The following is an 18990-nucleotide window of genomic DNA, read 5'->3' as shown; positions in this document are numbered from 1 at the left end:
ACTTCTAGGCCGTTACTTGGGTTGTCTTTTACTGGTCATTCCCAATCTCACAGTGAGCTGTTTCACTTCCACTTTGGCTGCCTGGGAAGTATGATTAGTCCTTTCACAAGCTGTGGTGATGATTTTCTTTTTTCATCCTCCTTTCTAGGTCTTCCCCTTCTAAATCCCAGTTGTTAGATAATAGGTGGTGTGTGCACAGTCACTCAAGGAGTCTTCAGAACAGAAACTGCCCATCTCAAAAGGAGCTCATTAAGGTTGTTGATGCGGAGGAGCAGCAACTGACAAAATCTGAGGCCCAAGATTTAATGGAGCAGTCTTATTTGCCAAGACAAGATCTAGGTAATATTTCATCTGCTCTGATAGAGAGAACGCTTTTATTTCACTCTGAAATTTACCTAAAGATATTCTGGTTAATCACCTTTATATGTACTAGTCTATCATGAATGCATCTGTTGTATGTAAACCCATTTTAGAAAAATAGCTTGACTGTTAATCCAAGTTTACTTGAAAATTATTGCAGCTGTTAGTCTGTCTATGTTGGTTTAACTCTAACAGTTTTGAGGGTGGGTGAGTCCTGGTGCGCTGTAATATTTTACTTCAGCTGTTAAGAGTTTTAGGCTCCTAGAGTAAAGGTTTAGGCCTGTCCTTTGTTGAAAACTGAGTCAAATCTCCAAAGTAAGCTTTTATTTTATGAATTAATGAATATAAATGACTATATATTTTATGCCTAATAAATCATTTTAAATGAATAGTGTGTTTTATGGCTTGTAAATCAAAGTTTTAATCAGTAAAGAAAGTTTTAAATTAATCCTCAAAAACACATTATCATAAAAGGTGCTCTTTAGCATCTAACTGTGGGATTTGGCCATCTTCATTAGGGTCATTTTAGGAATCTCATGCGTTCTACTTAGCTGGGCTTTGCTTCCTGATGGAGTTACATTTTTTGAAATATTTCAGAGTTGATCTCCTATTTTTAATTTGGTAATGATATCTGATGATTTATTGTGAAAAAGGTAATGATATCATCCTGGATGAAGAACCAAAACTCCAGTATTTGTCTCATTTTTCAACTTTTTTTCCTTCCTTACAAACGTACTGTATGTTCAGTGCCAAACAGTTGGAAAATATAGGTAATAAAAAGGAATATTTAAAATTACCTGTGTTTCTGTCATCAGCAATAAAATATTGCTTGGGACCGGCCCAGTGGTGCAGCAGTTAAGTGTGCACATTCCGGTTTGGCAGCCCGGGGTTCGCCGGTTTGGATCCCAGGTGCAGATATGGCACTGCTTGAAGCCATGCTGTGGTAGGCATCCCACATAGAAAGTAGAGGAAGATGGGCACGGATGTTGGCTCAGGGCCAGTCTTCCTCAGCAAAAAGAAGAGGATTGGCAGCAGTTAGCTGCGGGCTAATCTTCTTCTTCAAAAAAAAAGGCTGAGTAGCTTTTTAAAAACCGTTGTACGGGGGCTGGCCCCGTGGCCGAGTGGTTAAGTTCGCACGCTCCGCTGTGGTGGCCCAGTGTTTCGTCAGTTCGAATCCTGGGCGCGGACATGACACTGCTCATTGAACCACGCTGAGGCAGCATCCCACATACCACAAGCAGAAGGACCCACAACGAAGAATATACAACTATGTACCAGGGGGCTTTGGGGAGAAAAAGGAAATAATAAAAAAATCTTTAAAAAAACAAACAAACAAAAAAAACCATTGTACGTATATACCACATTTTCTTTATCCATTCATCCATTGATAGACATTTGATTGATAGACATTCCACCTCTTGGCTATATGAATAATGCTGCAATGAATATGGGTGTGTGCATTTCTCCATTTTATTGTAATTAAATGTAATAGGTGAAGACTACTCCACTGGAATGGATATGTCATAATTTATTTAATCTCCTATTGTACATTTAGGTTGTTTCTAAAACTTAACTGTTATAAACAGTGTTGCAGTGAACATTCCTCTGACTAAACTTTTGCATACACCTTTTATTTTCTTAGGATACATTTCTAAAACTAGAATTATTGCCCAAAAGTGTGAACACAGAAGGCTTTTGGAACATAATGCCAAACTGTCCTTTAGAAAAGTTAAGCCACTTTGCACTTCCACCAACAGTGTATTAATGTACCCCTTTTTCTCTTAATCTAACTTGATCTTTTTGATTCTTAGCAGAAAATAGACATTGTAATTAAAGATACATTGTCATATGGATTTAACTTCTTCCCTCATTTCTTTCAGAGGCAACCCCTTACCTGGAATCTGGAATTAGCCTGTTCTCTCATGAGCCTGAGTCTGATCCCTCTGAAGAGAGAGCTCTAGAGGCAGCTCATGTTTGCAGCATGCCGGCTTCAACCTCTGCGATGAAATCACTCCAATTTCGAGTTGAAGAATCTGCCAAGAGTCCAGCTGCTGCTCATACTACTAATATTGTTGGGTCTAATGTGAAGGAAGACAGTGTGAGCAGGGAGAAGCCAGAAATGATATCTTCGACCAAAAGAGTCATCAGAAGAATATCCATGGTGGCCTCAGGCTTGACCCCAAAAGAATTTGTGAGTGTATACATATGTTATCTCCCTAATGACAGACTTCATTAACATACTTCAAATAATTTTAAATAGGTACTAGTCATGAACAACCTATAGGAATAAATCTAGGAAATAAGCACAATTCCATGTAATTTAATTTCCATTACTAATTTCTTAAAATTTGGAGCTAGATAAAGCTATAGCATGGATTATTTTGCATATATTTACTTAAGAAAATAATTATTAAATTTTGGCAGAAAAGTTATAGTTTTGGGTGTCATATAGAGCTTTTTAATTTTAATTTTCTTTTTAGCTTAAAAAGCAAGTAGGTGTAGCTCTACTCCCCAAAAGGCATGTTTTCCCCACGTTGGTTCACATCGGAGTGAACTCACCAGCATGAGTAACTAAATCCAAACTGGTTCCAAGCATATTGCCAGATAGTGGCATTTCTCTGGTGTTTATTTATCCTTATCCTGGCTTATAACATAGTTATTCAGTAGCTTGTCCTATCATTTCTGCCCTAGAAGACCCCCTCCCTGTTAGGATTTTTTATATCTCCTTGGGGCCCTTATGCCAGAAATAGGAATTATTTTACATTGTGGGAAAATACCCATTAAGATATTAAGACCGCTGAAACCTTGATTCTACTTGGGCTGAGTGTAGATTTCAGATATCCTAGTTGGGGCCGGCTTGGTGGCATAGTGGTTAAGTTTGCACACTCTGCTTCAGCAGCCTGAGTTTGCAGGTTCAGACGTCCTGGGAAATTTACCTCTTCTGTAATTAATCACCAATGGTATCACTTCATAATAAAACAATTCATTGGGGGCCAGCCTCGTGGCGCAGCAGTTAAGTTCAAATGTTCCGCTTTGGTGGCCCGGGGTTTCCCTGTTCGGATTCCAGATGCAGATCTATGCAATACTTATCAAGCCATGCTGTGGCAGGCATCCCACATATAAAGTAGAGGAAGATGGGCACGGATGTTGTTAGCTCAGGGCCATTCTTCCTCAACAAAAAGAGGAGGGTTGGCAGCAGTTGTTAGCTCAAGGCTAATCTTCCATAGATAGATAGGTAGGTAGGTAGATAGGTAGACAGATAGATAGATGATAGATAGATTAGATAGGTAGATAGATAGATGATAGATAGATAGACTAGATAGATAGATAGATAGATAGATTAGATAGTTGAATGAATATTTCTTTAAACCATGATAAGATAACACACCAGAGTAGTGAATGGATTCAGTAGTGAGTGCCATTTATTGACAGTGAGAGATGACCCAGTCTTTCTTACGTATATTTCTTAATATATCCTTCCTAGGATAAGAACCATTTCTCATCCTAACTTCTCTGTAGGTAGTGGCTCAGCATAACATTCTGTGTGGCCAGACGTGTCCCACTACTAAAAGGGCAAAGTAAACTGTGTCTACCCTAGTAGATACAATGAATAACTTCTCATCAATAATACTAGAATTCTCATCTCACAGCCATGTGCCCAGATCAGCTATTTGCTCTGAAATTTCATACCTCTCTGTTTATATTGCTCTTGATTATTTGCCTATACATCTAGAATTCCCATTTATTCATTGAAAATGAGCATTCCTTACTCCTTTGTTTTGTGAGTTCAGCTTTTTGGAGAAGGCTAAAATGATCTAGTCTTTCTTGCTGTGGGCAATTCTAAGCTGCAGATTAGACCATAAGTGGCTTGGGTACATGTTGTCTTTAAACAAGCAAAGAGGAAAACTTTTCAGCTCTGTTCAGACTTGCTGAAGTGCGGTAAATTTATTATGAAAGTTGCTGACTGTATTACACATAATTAATTCTGAAGCCCATATTAAGATGATCTTTTCAGCAGTTGCTCTTCTAACTGAACACTGTTTCAAGGCTGGGATTTCAGCAATTAATCAGTTCAGAATTGCTAATGATCCTGGCAGAGGGCAGTGGCAAAAGGGGGAGGATGTCATTAGCTTCTCCAGCCCGCCTTTTTCAGTACCCTGTGGCAGTATGGAGTGAGGCAGCATGAAAGAAAGATGGCCTGATCTCCAGTGCAATATTGTGCACCACGGAAATATTGGCATGGGTGGTGATGGCTAGTAGATGATGGCCCTTGGTAAAGAAAGTTATTTACCAAACAGTAGCTATTAATTATGTCAACTATGTCTATAAAGGGTCTGGTTAATTTCTTTTACTGCCTATTGATTTTTATTTAGTTGATAGAAAATAGCTAGAAGGCTCTAGATTTCTTTTGGGAAGAATATGAGTCTCTTCCAATCTTTTTCCTTAAGAGGAATTGATAGTTTTTGCACTGACCTTTAAGAAGCATCTTGACTTGAATGTTTTGTAATAATCAGTGTTGAATCTTGTTTTTAAGCCACATATCTGTAGCATAGCTTTCTGTATAGGCTAATTACCTCTCAGTATATAAATTGTAGGCTGATAAATCTAAACTATAGTATAGTAGAGTGTCACTCTGCAAAGAAACTGTCTTAGGGAATCAAATGATATCTGCTATTAAAGGGAAAAGAAATATTATTTTGAATCTTTGGTTTAATTTCATGTCTGCCAGCATTGACTATTTTAGAATTTCTTCCTCTAATTTGTACATAATTTTTATTAAATTAGTATTTATTTTGAGACTTCAGGCTTGTTAGAATTAAAAGGATGTATAGCTTTTGTGAGAAAAATAGAGACTCAAAGCTAGGATAACTAATATTCTAAACTGTGTACTAGAAGTAATTTATTATAATGTAATATTTGATTTGATTTCAGATGCTTGTGCACAAGTTTGCCAGAAAACACCACATCACTTTAACTAATCTAGTTACTGAAGAGACTACTCATGTCATTATGAAAACAGGTATACCAAGACCCTTTACAGAATATGTTGCATCTGTTGCATAAAACTACACAAAGAAATGGGAGTATTTGTTAAGCATAGCATGGATGATAGTCTTCCAACAATCAATCACTTACTACTTTGTGAAAGAAAAGTAATAGTGTTGCTGCTTCCTGACCCTCTTTTGTTTTGGGTTAAGATTTGGAGAGTGGTGAGCCAGAATGATGACCCACTTCTAGTCTACCCTGCCTGGACTACACTGTGTGAAGGGCTTTCTGGTAAGGCAGAGCCCAAGTCCTGGAGCAACAAATAGGGCAAAGAGGTGGAATGAGAGGAAGTGAGTCTTCGCTCAAAATCTGGGCAGTTGGAAACCCTAGCTCCATGTCCTAGCTCCACTCAAACTATGTGTTTGAGTTGTTTTTCAGGAAACAAGTCTAATATCAGCTCTGAGATAGCCTAGCATATTAAAAAGGAAAAAGAGAAGGGGAAAATTCATTTGTCCTACACTTTCCCCTTTTTAAATCTTAATTATGACTTGCATGATAACGGAAATCTCAGAGGCTTTTAGTTGACTATAAGCTGAGTAAATATTTCAGGGCTGCTAAAAAAGCTCATTTGAATTCGGCCTCATTAATACAAGTGTAACATCCAGAGCAAGTGAAGTGGAGATTCTGACCCCCCACTACATTCTCTGCTGGAGTGATAGGCCTGGAAGATAAGTGCTCTGTCTGGAGCACCATGCTTTCTCTTTAAGCTGGTCACTGACAAACTAGAGAGCGCTCATCCAGGATTAGACGATGAGGATGAGGAAAAGGAATTCAAAGCAATGTAATTTAATGAACAGATGAAGGAATGAGAAGACTTATGGGAACAAGACAACTGTCTTCAAATATCTGAAGAGTTGTTATCTGGAAGAGGAGTTAGTCTCACTCATGGGCTCCAGAAAGCAAAGGCTGGTACATGCAGCACACAGAAGATGCAGATTGTAGCTCAAGCCTTAAAACCTTTCTAACAAAATTGACTCTTTGGAAGTATAGTGGTCTTCTCCAGGATGTTTCTGTTCACACAGCTGCAGATGCTTAAACACATAGTCCAGACTTCTTGACAGGGACATATTGCCTTAGAACATCTAAGATCTTAGGTTTCTACAACATAAAGGTCATACCACACAGGGTCAGGGGATGATGCTCACAGGAACCAGGAACAAGTTACCATGAGCTGGGTACTATTTTAGAGATGAATGTCATTAAAATTTAATATGTCTTAAGCTGTAGGTTTGGGTCAAAGTTGCTGAATGGTGAAAAGAAAACTTTAAAATGCAAATTAAATCTAAAGTAATTTAGTCTTTAAACTCAAGGGCAATACAACATTTGCTACTTTTAAACTAAAAATGAGCTAAAATTTCTGAGTTTAAAGCATATTATTAAATCAGTTTTCACAGCAGTTAAACAAAAAGCTTTAAAATTTGTCAAGAATTCTGTGAGGGAGAATAGCTGTTGCTACTACTGGCAGATGGCCTGCTGTGTTTAGGGTTTAGTTAAATACATTTCTCTGTTTAAAACTAAGTGTTCGTTCCTCAGTTTGCATAGTTCTTCAGAGGGGCCTTTGAAACACTAGGAAATAAACAAAAGTGATTATTCAGCTACTGCTTTCTGAAATACCTATGTAGAAAAGAGAAAAGCTATGAAAATACTCTATTTTCCTGTCCTTCTCAGGGGAATTAGGAATTAGGGGGTTAGGATTCCCCAGGTAGAAGTTCTCAGGGTGAAAATTTGTCACTTACATTGACATTTCAGATTTAGGATTTCGACAATACTGTTTTCTTCTTTCACATGTTGCCATTCAGTAAAATAGATTGTCCCCGTCCACATATATCAGAACTACTGACATGGATAATTCCTTGAACACACTGACAGACATCCTTAGGTAGCCTTGGCGTCTAGAAGATAGAGCGGACATTTCCTATGGTCTTAACTTCGTATCAGCCTTTTCCAGGCTTCCAAGATCCACACCAGCTGGCTATAATTAGGGGTGCAACCTCTGATTCTACCACCAGGGGTATTGGAAACATCAATCCAGGTTGGTCTCAAGTAGCATGAGGAGCTGGGGCTTTTTTACTTCTTACGGCATCACTTCCTGATTTTGTTTTCAGCTTCTACTAATCCTTCGGATGTTCCTCATTCTGCAGATGCTGAATTTGTGTGTGAACGGACACTGAAATATTTTCTGGGAATTGCAGGAGGAAAATGGGTAGTTAGCTATTTCTGTAAGTACAGTATAATTTCCCCCTCTCTTCCCTTTAACACTTCAGAATTGCATTTTTACACCTAACATTTTAACACCTAACATTTTTGCTGATGCTGAATCTGAATTACTGAAAGGTCTTTAATGGTAACACTAAGCTAGCTTTATCTTTAATGCATATCTCTTTGTTCAGATAAGCTGGTGATGTTGGGGGAAATGGATTTCTTTTTATAACTAATAGGACCTAATCGTCCTCCTAGCAATGTTAGCTTATGAACTAGGGATTTATTTAATAGTGGGCAGAAATGCATGTGCAGCAGTCACTTTTATAATGTTTCAATTAAGCATCAACTGTGTCTCCAGAGGGAAATCTGTTAAGGAGCTGTGGCTTTATAGAGAGAGGGTCTCTACTTAGTGTTATTCCTCCTGTGTTTTTGTGTGAATCACTTCACCATCCTCCTCCAGGAAAAGAGCATGTTCTTCTGTTCTTGTATGACCTCTCTTTTCTGTGATCTCTTTAGGGGTGACCCAGTCTATTAAAGAAAGAAAGGTGCTGGATGAGGTAGGTACTTGATGTTATAAACTAATCAGAAAGACTTGGTGCTGTTGAGTCACATAGGCACTGAAAAGTTATCTGCTTCCTTCCTTGTACTACTTTCCAAAGATTTTCCTTGAAAATGTGGGTCATCAAGAGTTATGCAGAGCAAATCAAGAAATTCTGTGTTCTCTGGGCCGGCCCCATGGCCGAGTGGTTAACTTCACACGCTCTGCTTCGGCGGCTCAGGGTTTCACCATTTCGGATTCTGGGCACAGACATGGCACGCTCATCAAGCTATGCTGAGGCGGCAACCTACATGGCTCAACCAGAGGCACTCACAACTAAAATATACAACTATGTACTGGGGAGCTTTGGGGAGAAGAAGAAGAAGGAAAAAAAAAGATTGGCAACAGATGTTAGCTAAGGTCCCAATGTTTAAAAAAAAAAAGAAATTCTGTGTTCTCACTTGTTTATTTAAGTTCAGTAGAAACAATCGTTTCCTCAGAGGAAGGAAAAGGAATTTATAAAGCGGAAGACAAGATTCATAAGCATGAGAAACAGGCCCACCTAAATTTTACACGCATACACCTTTGTAGGAAGCTGGTTGTTCACTGTTGTTGAACAAAAATCCTTCATATTAATATGCAAATGTTTCTGTTTAGAAATCAGATTCCTTCAAAGAGGAATCTTTATGATACTGAGAACAGTGAGAGGTAAATAAGATAGAGTGTAGGAGGAGGAATAATTTTAGAACAGAGCCAGCTAAGAGCTGCTGATAACAACAAATCAGGCAAAATAAAATTAGTGAAAGCAGTTCTAGACTATTATGCACTACTATGAATATGCTGATATTCATAATTAATTAAATGATGTTTTGTTGGTTTTAACTTTCATTCAGTGACTTATATTATTGGGAGCCTACTCTGTGCTGGGCACCAGGAATAAAGTGGTAAACAAGACGGACAGTTCTCTGTTCTGGTGGGATTTGTGTTCTATTGAGGGGAGACACACAGTAAATAAAGGTGTATGTAAGATACCAATAAATACTATGAAGAAATGTATAGAACAACAGACCAGCAATTCACTGGGGAGAGAAGTTGACTGCTTTAGTTAAGGAGACCACGGAAGGCTTTCTGAAAAGCTTGAGCTGAGATCTAAAAGATAAGAAAGAATTGGCCTTGAAAAATGTAGGGAACAAATGTTATAGGCAGAGGAACAGCAAACATAAAGATCTTGAGGTGGGAATGAGCTTGGTTTACTAAAGAAAAATAGGCCAGTGTAGCTGGAGAGTAGTAATTAGTGAATCATATGTAGGGAGCAGAAGTTAGACAAGGGGGTGGATAAGGTCATAGACAAGGGCCAGATCAGGTAGGATTTGGTGTAAGTCCTGGTAAGGAATTTGAATTGTATTTGTAGGGTAATTAGAGGCATAGAGATGGCAAGAGGAGGGTGGTTTGAGATCTATGTGGAGATAGGACTTACTAATAGGTTAAATGTTGAGGATGAGGTAAAGAGAGGAATTGAAGGGGTAACGCGTAGGTTTTTGGCGTGAACAATTGAATGGATGTCAGTAATATTAAATAAGATAAGGAAGATACGGAGGAGGCACATTCTGGGGTTAGGGGAGTGGGAGATAGGAATAGAATGAAGAGCTGTGTTTTAGATGCATGAATTTGGGGATTTATATTAGACATCTGGGCAGAGAGGTTAAGTAGGCAGTGGGGTGCAATCAGGACTATGAATTTGAGGGTCATCTTCAAATAGATGACATATTTATCACTAGATTCTTGTCACTCGCGTGTCTAGGAAATGTTAAGTGTTCTTTCTCCTTATAACAGCCTGTGGTTATACTCGTGACTATTTTCCTTCATAATACTCTTGGCAAACAAAGGTGGTCTTTCCTACAATCTGAGTTTCAGTCAGAATTGTTTCTAAGCATTCTTCCCAAAAATTGTCCCAAAAGCTCTAACCTCTACAATCTCATTCTTCTTTATTCCCTTGTCCTTGACCAGTCAAAATAGTGATTATGAAAAACATCTAACTTTCTTTAGTTTATTAAATGTATATTTTATCATTTTGGTTTCCTTAACTGTAAATCTCTCAATGGAAATCTGAGAAGCCCTTATTTCTTTAGATGGTAATGCACAATTGGTTTAAGAGATCAGGAATTCTCCGGTTATCTTTCAAACAGCACAGTATTAGCAGTTTAATCTAAATGCTAAGTGAATGTTTTGAGAGGAGATGTTGAAAATTAAAATACATTGAGTCCCAGTGAGGTGAAAAGCCAATTCTTAATTTCTGCCCACAATGATGTGCTTCAGTGAATTGATTTCAGCAGCTGAGATGCTGGTCATTTCATCCAGTCCACCAAAAAGAATGATTTTTTTGGAGGGAGGGGTCAAAACTCTGCCTGGCAATGCTGAATTCCTTAAATACGACGTATCTACTCTGCTTCCATTGAAGGGGTCTTCCCTTTCTCTGACCCCTGTGGTTTGGATTTGGTTTCTTTCAGCATGATTTTGAAGTCAGAGGAGATGTTGTGAATGGAAGAAACCACCAAGGGCCAAAGCGAGCAAGAGAATCCCAGGACAGAAAGGTAAAGCCCTTTTACCCGATGCTGACAAACACCCACCCACCCCTTTGCATTCCTGCCCTCTTCGTGGAGATGGTCTCATTCATCTTGTAAGGGGCATTACATACTCGTTGCTAGAGCGCTAGCTAGGTCCTTCCTTATAGGTTCTTTTTTAGTTCTCCTAGCCCAACAAGGTAAATAAGTATTATCTCCATTTTATGAATGAAGGAACTTAGAGGTTTAGAGAATCCATATAATTTCTACTCTAGGGTTCAAATCTCAGCTGTTAAGTGGCAGAGCTGGGATTTGAGACAAACGTGAATCTAAAGCCTTTGCTCTTTCCACTGCATTGTGATATCTTTCTCTAAAGCAGTGTGGTAAGTGCTGTGAGGAGGATGTACACACTGCTGCCTGTGGAAGCACAGAAGAGAATGTGATTGATAGTCAATAGCTAACATCTATCTGATGTTCACGATATGCCAGGGACCGCCCTAAGCACTCAACCATATTTTAACTAATTAACAATTTTATAGCAACCCTATGAGGGATGTCCTATAATTATGCCAATTTTATAGTTGAAAAAATTAAGGCTCAGAGAGACTGAGAGTAAGTTGCCCAAGCTCACACAGCTACTTCTGAACCCACAGCTAGAAATTAAACCCAGGCTGTCTAACTCCAGAATCTGAGCTTTTTTTTTTTTGAGGAAGATTAGCCCTGAGCTAACATCTGCTGCCAATCCTCTTTTTGCTGAGGAAGACTGGCCCTGAGCTAACATCCGTGCCCATCTTCCACTGCTTTATATGCCTGCCACAGCATGGCTTGCCAAGCGGTGCCATGTCCCCACCTGGGATCCGAACCGGCGAACCCCAGGCCGCCAAAGTGGAACGTGCACACTTAACTGCTGAGCCACAAGCTCAGCCCCCTTCCCCTACTTTTTTATATGTGGGACACTGTCACAGCATGGCTTGACAAGCAGTGCATAGGTCTGCACCCAGGGTCTGAACTGGCAAAACCCAGGCCACCAAAGCAGAGCATGGGAAACTTAACCGTTGCGCCACTGGGCTGGCCCCCTTGAATCTGAGCTCTTAATGACAATACCATAGTTTCTTGGAAAGTTATAGGAGATTTCACAAAGGAGAAAAATAGATTATTCTAACAACTTTACAAATGAAGGATGAGAAGCCCAGGAAGACTCAGTGACTTTCCCCAGATCATACTGTAGCAGATGATACAGCCAAAACTGTCCTTCTTTCAGGGAAAAAAGTCCAGGCAAGATTTCCTACCTGCCTGTCAGGCCTGAGCTGGCTGCTTTCTCAGGTCGCTGACAAGTGCTTAGTTTCCTGGTCTACATTTCTTCCTTTTTCACGTGTGCACTGCTGAGGATTTCAGAACATCCCCATATGGAGCACCTTCTGTCCCTTTATAGAACTTGAGAGAGAACCAGCAGCAGTGATTTTCTAAGGAAAACAGCTTTGGGAGATGATCACAAATCAAGCCCTGGCCCTCTGAACCCTTGGGGTCCACCACCCTCACCCGCTGAGCCTGTCAAGTAACTTCCAGGTGCCAAGAAAAGCTGCTAGCTCTATTTCTGCTTCCACCTTCACCCCAGGGGAGTTCTGTGTGAGCCAGCCATTTGCTTTTATTCCACTGTATGCAAGGCAGAATAAGCACCAGATTCTTCCCTCCTTCAAAGGAAATTCCAGTGTTTGGGGGTTTTTCCTATACTTGGGGTGGCAATGATGGAAAGTGCCTGGTCAAAGTAATGACATTCTGAAGATACTAAATGTCACCGTAATATTTTCCTGTGGAAGAGAATTGTATTTGTAGAGGTAAAACTTCAAATTTCTTATCTTATAACTAGACATCCTCAACAGTGAGTATCAGCCTGGATGTAAAAATTTCTTATTTTTTGTACTTTTCACAGCAATATTTGACTCCAGCTGACTGCCTGGGGAGAAGTTTTAGCATTATGAGCATCTAGGTCCTGTCAACAGGTTGGGGATGTAGTTTATTCATACACATAATGAGAATGGCACAGATGGAGGCTGTCACTTAAAACAGAAACAGACTTATCCTGCTGTCCTTTCTTATTCCTCTGACTGTAGTTGAAATGTGTAGGGGGTGAGGGGCCATTTCCTAAAAGGCCACCATGTGTTCTTAGCTTCCTGATTTTTCTCTATCCAGTCTCTTATTTGAAGCGAGGGGAGTTTCTAGGCCCAGGCATTTTTCTTTATAGTAGAATGGGGAGAAAGAGGGTCAAGAGAACAATGGTTACCCAAATGATATATATCCAGCCAACTGACAAAAATTTAGATTTCTTCTTTTAAATGATACCCTAGTCCTTTGCTAAGAACCTGTGCCAATGCATGTGTAAGAATTTGCCTGTTCAACACAGTAGCCACCAGCCATAGGGGGCTTTTTAAATTTTAAATAACTACAATTCAATAAAATATGAAATTTAGTTCTTCACTCACCCTAACCACATTTCAAGTGCTCAGTACCTACATGTGACTCATGACTACCTTATTAATGCAAATATAGAACATTTCCATCACCACAGAAAGCTCTTTTAGACCGTTCTATTGAGCACAGGAAGCGGAAGAGGCCCCTAGGAGGTGTGGTGTGATCCGTATCTCCTGGAAACCAGGCAGTCAGATCAGCTCCATGAGGAGAGGCAGAACCAGGCTTCACTTCTAGATTTAAAACTACTTAGGTTGCCTAAAGGAACAACGGCCATTCCCAGAGCAGTGTGAAGGCAGAAACAGGTTCGGGGACCAGAAGAAAATCAGGAGAAAAGGAGCATGTACACGTAGAATAAACATAGGACTCTCTGCCACCCAGAGTCATGGTTAGTATTGATGTACCGAGTCTGGATAAATATCAAACTTCAGCTAACAGCTTGAACTTTGTGCCATGCCAGCCTTTTATTAAACATAAAGAAGGACCAATTTCTTTCTTCTTGTCTCTAACAAGAAGTGAAGTCACCTGCAGAAGTTATCAGGGAGGAGCCTGGGCCTGATTGGTGGCAAGGTGGATGCTCAGCCCTTGAATGACAAAGAATGACTGTAGAGTAGATCAACTACATACGTACTTCTAAAGAAGTCTTCTAAAATCCATCAGTGTTCTGAACATTGGCCTGATTGTCTCTGGGAAGTGACAGCAGAACTTGGTGGGGGTAAAGAAAAGAAAAAGGGAAGTTCTTCATTTTTGAGAGTCTCTTTATATTGTTTTTTAATAAAACCTATACGCTTTTATAACTAATGTTTGTTTCTCTGTTGCTCTGTCCCTCTCTTTTCCCAGATCTTCAGGGGCCTAGAAATCTGTTGCTATGGGCCATTTACCAACATGCCCACAGGTAAGAGGCTGGGAGCAGTGCGGAGTCCAGGACCAGCCTTTCCCTTACATTGTGGAGTGTTATAGGAGAGATCTTCTCATGGGGGTCCCTCAAATTGGTGAGATGTTCTAGAAGTTATTCTGTTTCTTTACTGTCCATCAGACAAAACTGCACCTAAATGTTACCGTATAGCAAAAAACTAGCCCTGTGCCCCTTCTCAAGAGCAAGAAGGCAGTGAAGAGCTGGGATCTAGGACACAGTATGTTCTATGCAGAGATGCGGTCGAGCTGCTCTTACTGCCCTTTGGTCTAAGAAAGGGGAGAAATAAATTAGGGAGAAGACACTGTACTCCTCTGAAGATGGCCTTGGCATCTGGTCAGGGACAGATGAGTGGCAGCAAGGGAGCCTGGCAAAGTAATTTTGCTCTGTCTTCTTTATTAGTTCTTGATTGGATTTCTATGAAATTTCCAGTTGCCACTGAAGGATTTCTCAGTGTTTTGTACTGTGGTGTGCAGAGACCCAGGGTCTCTAGCAGGAATCATTTGGAGGCGAGTCAGTTGACCTCAGTTCACTCAGACAAACAGGAGCGCCTCAGCAATCCCCAGAAGTAGGCCAATGGAATAGAGCACCCCGAGGGGCCCAGAAGCCACCCACTGGTCAGTTCAGCTGATTTTCTGGGTGCGAGTGGAACATCTCTACCATCCCGTCTGATTTCTATTCCCCTGAGTGTGCTGATTCCAGCTCAGCATGTAGCCCTTCCCCGCTGATGTGCTGAGTCTCTGTCCAGGAGGATGTGTATTTTTTTACTGAATGAATTATCTTCCCATCTCTTGACATTTACAGTAATTACCACCAAGTATGGTGCTCTCAGTGGCCTTGATTATCAATTACCAACACAGAATTGGGCAGGGAGGGAGGGAGGCAGCTGGGTGTTTTTTCACAGCATCTTAGCCAACAATTTAGCAAATTAATAGAAATTAGATCTTGGATTTTTTTTTCTTTCTAAGTGTTCTGTTTGAAAGACTATCAAACCTTATCTACCACGTGGCCTTGTGGGAACTGATAACCACAGTAGGTAGCATATCAGTGGCAAATTGACTTAGAATCCATACCCTTAGTATAGATTCTAGTTTAAAGCCTTTCTGTCTCTTTGGAGCAGAGAGACAGGGAGTCTCACTGAAAAGTCTTGCTGTGAGCTTTCAGGCGGAGGAGTATGAGGTCGAGGGCCCAGGTCCAATGTGCAGTTTACTGTGGTGATTTTTAGTTCTAAATGTCCTATTTAGATCAACTAGAGTGGATGGTGCGCCTCTGTGGGGCTTCTGTGGTGAAGGAGCCTTCATCGTTCACCTTCAGTGAGGTAAGCATTTGATGCCCTGTCAGCGGGAGAGGACGCAATATTCTCTCCTGTGACTGAGCAAGGCAGTACCCATCAGTCCCTATGAGCCCCCTCACTGTGGCCTCAGAAGCCTCTCTTGACCCCAAGCCTTCCCTGACCATGTACCTGTGCCAGAAGACTCCATCTGTAAGAGCTGAGTAAGGACTTGAGAGCTACAAGTATTAATATACTGAGGGAAGGCTCTTTCGCTCTAACCCTTCCTTTTTTTAAAGATTTTATTTTTTCTTTTTCTCCCCAAAGCCCCCTGGTACATAGTTGTGTATTTTTAGTTGCGGGTCCTTCTAGTTGTGGCATGTGGGGTGCCGCCTCAGCGTGGCCTGACAAGCGGTGCCACATCCGCGCTCAGGATTCGAACTGGTGAAACCCGGGGCCGCCGCGGTGGAGCGCGCAAACTTAACCACTCAGCCACGGGGCCGGCCCCCTAACCCTTCCTTTTTGTATGTGCCCTTCCCGCTCTTTTCTGTGGTTGCCCCCAGAGTAGTTTACTTGAGCAAACCTTTGAGAAATGGTGAAGTGACTGTTCCAAAAGTCCTGCTCTGTTATCCTCAATGCTGTTTCCTTCCTGGGGATTCAGGGTACTCACCCAGTTGTGGTCGTGCAACCGGACGCCTGGACAGAGGACAGTGGCTTCCATAGTAAGTCTTGCTGTAAGCCTTCGTCCAGAGGAGTATGGGATAGAGGGCCCAGGTTAGGTGTGCAGATTGCTCTGCTGATTTTAGGTTTAAATGCCCTTTTAGATCAACTGGAGGGCATGGTGCACCTGTGTGGGGCTTCAGAAGGCCACAAGCATGTGCCTGTGTCATATGATGTCCTGCGGGATGAGTTGTTTGTTTTTTTGTTTGTTTTGCATTATAAAAGTAATGAATGAACTGTTTCCATTGAGGGGAGGGATTAAATATGAATGTTCATCACATAAAATATAAATGAGCACAAACACAATACACTAACCCCAGTGATCCCACCAGTTGGAGATGATTACCATAAAATTCTTCCAGGCATGTGTGTGTATATATGTACACATATGTATTTTACACAAATGTGATCAGGCTTATCATAGTGTTTTGCTTTTTCATTTAAGATATTGCAAACATTTTACCACATCATGAAATTGCAATACTGTTTTGCTCTCTCTGGTGACTTTTCCTTTAACAGATTGGAGGTCATGTTAATAAAGTTGCCGGAGGCTGTAGGCTTTCACCAGCAGTCACTCCTCAGGCTCCTGAGTAAGGTCCTATGTCCTGAAGCATTGCTTAAGATCAACAATTTTGCTCCTACCTGAGTAACCCTAAGAACTCTTACAACCAGGACCCCAGAATAGATTGATTAGAATCTGGTCTGGAGAAACGGGAATTGACACTAATCTCTGTTTGTGTTCTCTGTCCCCAGTGACTGGGCAGATGTGTGAGGCACCTGTGGTGACCCGAGAGTGGGTGTTGGACAGCGTAGCCCTCTACCAGTGCCAGGAGCTGGACACCTACCTCATACCCCAGGTTCCCTAGAACTGCTGCTGATTCCAGCCAGCCATAGGTATAGGGCCTGTCTCCTCAGGACCCCAAGAATGAGCTTAAGAAATGGCCTTTTTTCTGGAAGCTCCTCTTCAGTCCTTCCACAGTCCCGATTACTAAATATTTTATGTATATCAGCCTGAAAAGAACTGGCTAATGCAAGGGTCCTTTAAAGATTTTCTGCTTCGTGTCCCTTTGAAATCGGCAATGAGCACAAAATTGTGGTAATTTTTCACCTGAAAGAATTGAAAGCCATTTAAACTCCACCAACTGAGCAAGATGCTGATTCATTATTTATCAGCCCTATTCCTCGTACTGGGGCTGTTGGCTTGGAGCTGGAGGCACAAAGTCACGGGCCTCAGGAGAATAGCTGCTTTCCCTAAGTTGGTTTCTCTAAAACCCCGTGTTCACAAGGGCCAAAAGTCAGACCCTTCAATGGAAGGCGAGTACTTGGGGATCTGTGATGTGGCTTCAAATCAAAACAGTTCTTGGGCAGTGCTCAAATGCTGGAGTGGAGCCTTAGGGAGGGAATTCAGAGGCAGGAAATGGATATAAATATGAAACTCGAGGGTTCATTAGAGGAGATGGGAGTCATGCTGACCCTGATCTCCAAAAGTCTGGGCTATAGTTGCTAGATTTCTAAAGAATTTTTTTTTAATTAAAAAAAAAATTTTTTTAAAGAATTTTTAGCACTGACGTGCTCTGAAACAGCAGAATCTTTTCAAGAGCTAATGTCCAAAGAGAGTCTTCCAGTTCTCTATTAGTAATAAATAAAATGTTTAGTGCTGTAGCTCTAGTATGTAACCCATTCCTCTTGAAATATAAGATCTCTGATATGAATATTTCATGTCTGCAAAATGACGGATCCCACCAGGAAAGGAGCTGTTGCTTTCCTTGAGGTAATTCTTCTCCCCTTGCTCCCTATTGCTGAACTGCACAGTTTCATAAATAATTTTGTTTGCTGAAGGAAGAGAAAGTGTTTTTCATAAACTCATTATCCAGGACTGTTGATTGCTGTCGGAAGGGCTAGGTCTTCTTTAGCCCCCTGGGTGTGAGGGCAGTGAAGACATGATTGTACAGAATACATTTTGTAAGTGTTGTGCTGTTTGTCTGCAAATAAACTCAGTAGCAAACACTTCTGCCGAGTATGGCTGTTCTTAAGGCTCACACCTGCAGACTTTCTCAGAGCCTTTTCAGTGTACTTCAGTCTCATCTGTAAAATGGGGTTATGTATAATAGTACCTACCTCCTAGGGTGATTGAGGTGACTTCAGTACCTGTTGTATTCATTTTCTATTGTTGCCATAACAAATTGTCACAAACCTCATGGCTTAAAACAACCCCCATTTATTATCTCAGTTCTGTAGGTTAGAAGTCCAAGTTGGCTCAACAGATTTCTTTGTTTCGGGTTTCACAAGGCCAAAATCAAGGTGTCAGCCGGGCTGTGTTCCTTTCTACAGGCTCTGGGATGAATACACTTCTGAGTTCAATTCATGTTGTTGGCCAAATTGTTCCTTACAATTGTAGGACTAAGATCCCAATTTCCTTGCTGGCTCTTGGCCAAGAGGTCATTCTTAGCTTCTAGAGGCCACCCACATTCCTAGGCTCATGATCCCCCACCTCCATCTTCAAAGCCAGCATAGGCTAGTCAAGTCTTTCTCACTCACACTTGGAATCTCTCTGACTTCCCCTTCTGCCTCATTTCTCTGACTGCTGCATCTCTAACTCCTGCCAGAGAAATTTCTGTTTTTAAGGGCTCAAGTGATTAGAGGTGCCCACCAGATAATAATCCAGGGTAATCTCCCTATCCTAAGGTCCATAGCCTTAATTAGAGCTGCAAAGTCCCTTCACAGCAGTACCTAGATTAGCGTTTAATTGAATGACCAGGGGACAGAAATCGAGGGAGGACATCTTTAGAATTCTGACAACCACTCCTGTTTAACATGGTTAATCCACAGATAATGGTCTGTATCATCATTTCTTGGTCTTCGCACTGTTTGGAGATTAGAATCCTCTTTGAAGCAAAGAGAATGAAATCCTCAC

The 18990-nt window shown here is 41.0% G+C and overlaps 1 protein-coding gene across 9 annotated transcripts in view; it reads left to right on the top strand.

Annotated features, from left to right (window-relative positions):
- The window catches only part of BRCA1 (BRCA1 DNA repair associated), a 55865-nt gene extending 37779 nt beyond the window's left edge, over positions 1–18086 (top strand). For all 9 annotated transcript variants that reach the window (XM_070483376.1, XM_070483375.1, XM_070483373.1 and 6 more), the window contains 10 exons: positions 149–339; positions 2241–2551; positions 5293–5380; positions 7548–7625; positions 8125–8165; positions 10654–10737; positions 14014–14068; positions 15331–15404; positions 16018–16078; positions 16830–18086. In XM_070483376.1, the coding sequence (XP_070339477.1) occupies positions 149–339; positions 2241–2551; positions 5293–5380; positions 7548–7625; positions 8125–8165; positions 10654–10737; positions 14014–14068; positions 15331–15404; positions 16018–16078; positions 16830–16942 (1096 nt within the window). In that variant the 3' untranslated portion in view covers positions 16943–18086. The remainder of the gene's footprint in view (positions 1–148; positions 340–2240; positions 2552–5292; positions 5381–7547; positions 7626–8124; positions 8166–10653; positions 10738–14013; positions 14069–15330; positions 15405–16017; positions 16079–16829) is intronic.
- The last annotated feature ends 904 nt before the right edge of the window (positions 18087–18990 follow it).

This window comes from Equus asinus, chromosome 13 (genome assembly GCF_041296235.1).
Source record: "Equus asinus isolate D_3611 breed Donkey chromosome 13, EquAss-T2T_v2, whole genome shotgun sequence".
Taxonomy (NCBI): domain Eukaryota; kingdom Metazoa; phylum Chordata; class Mammalia; order Perissodactyla; family Equidae; genus Equus; species Equus asinus.
Note: the sequence above shows the minus strand (reverse complement) of the source record. Positions and strands in the feature narration are given on the sequence as shown.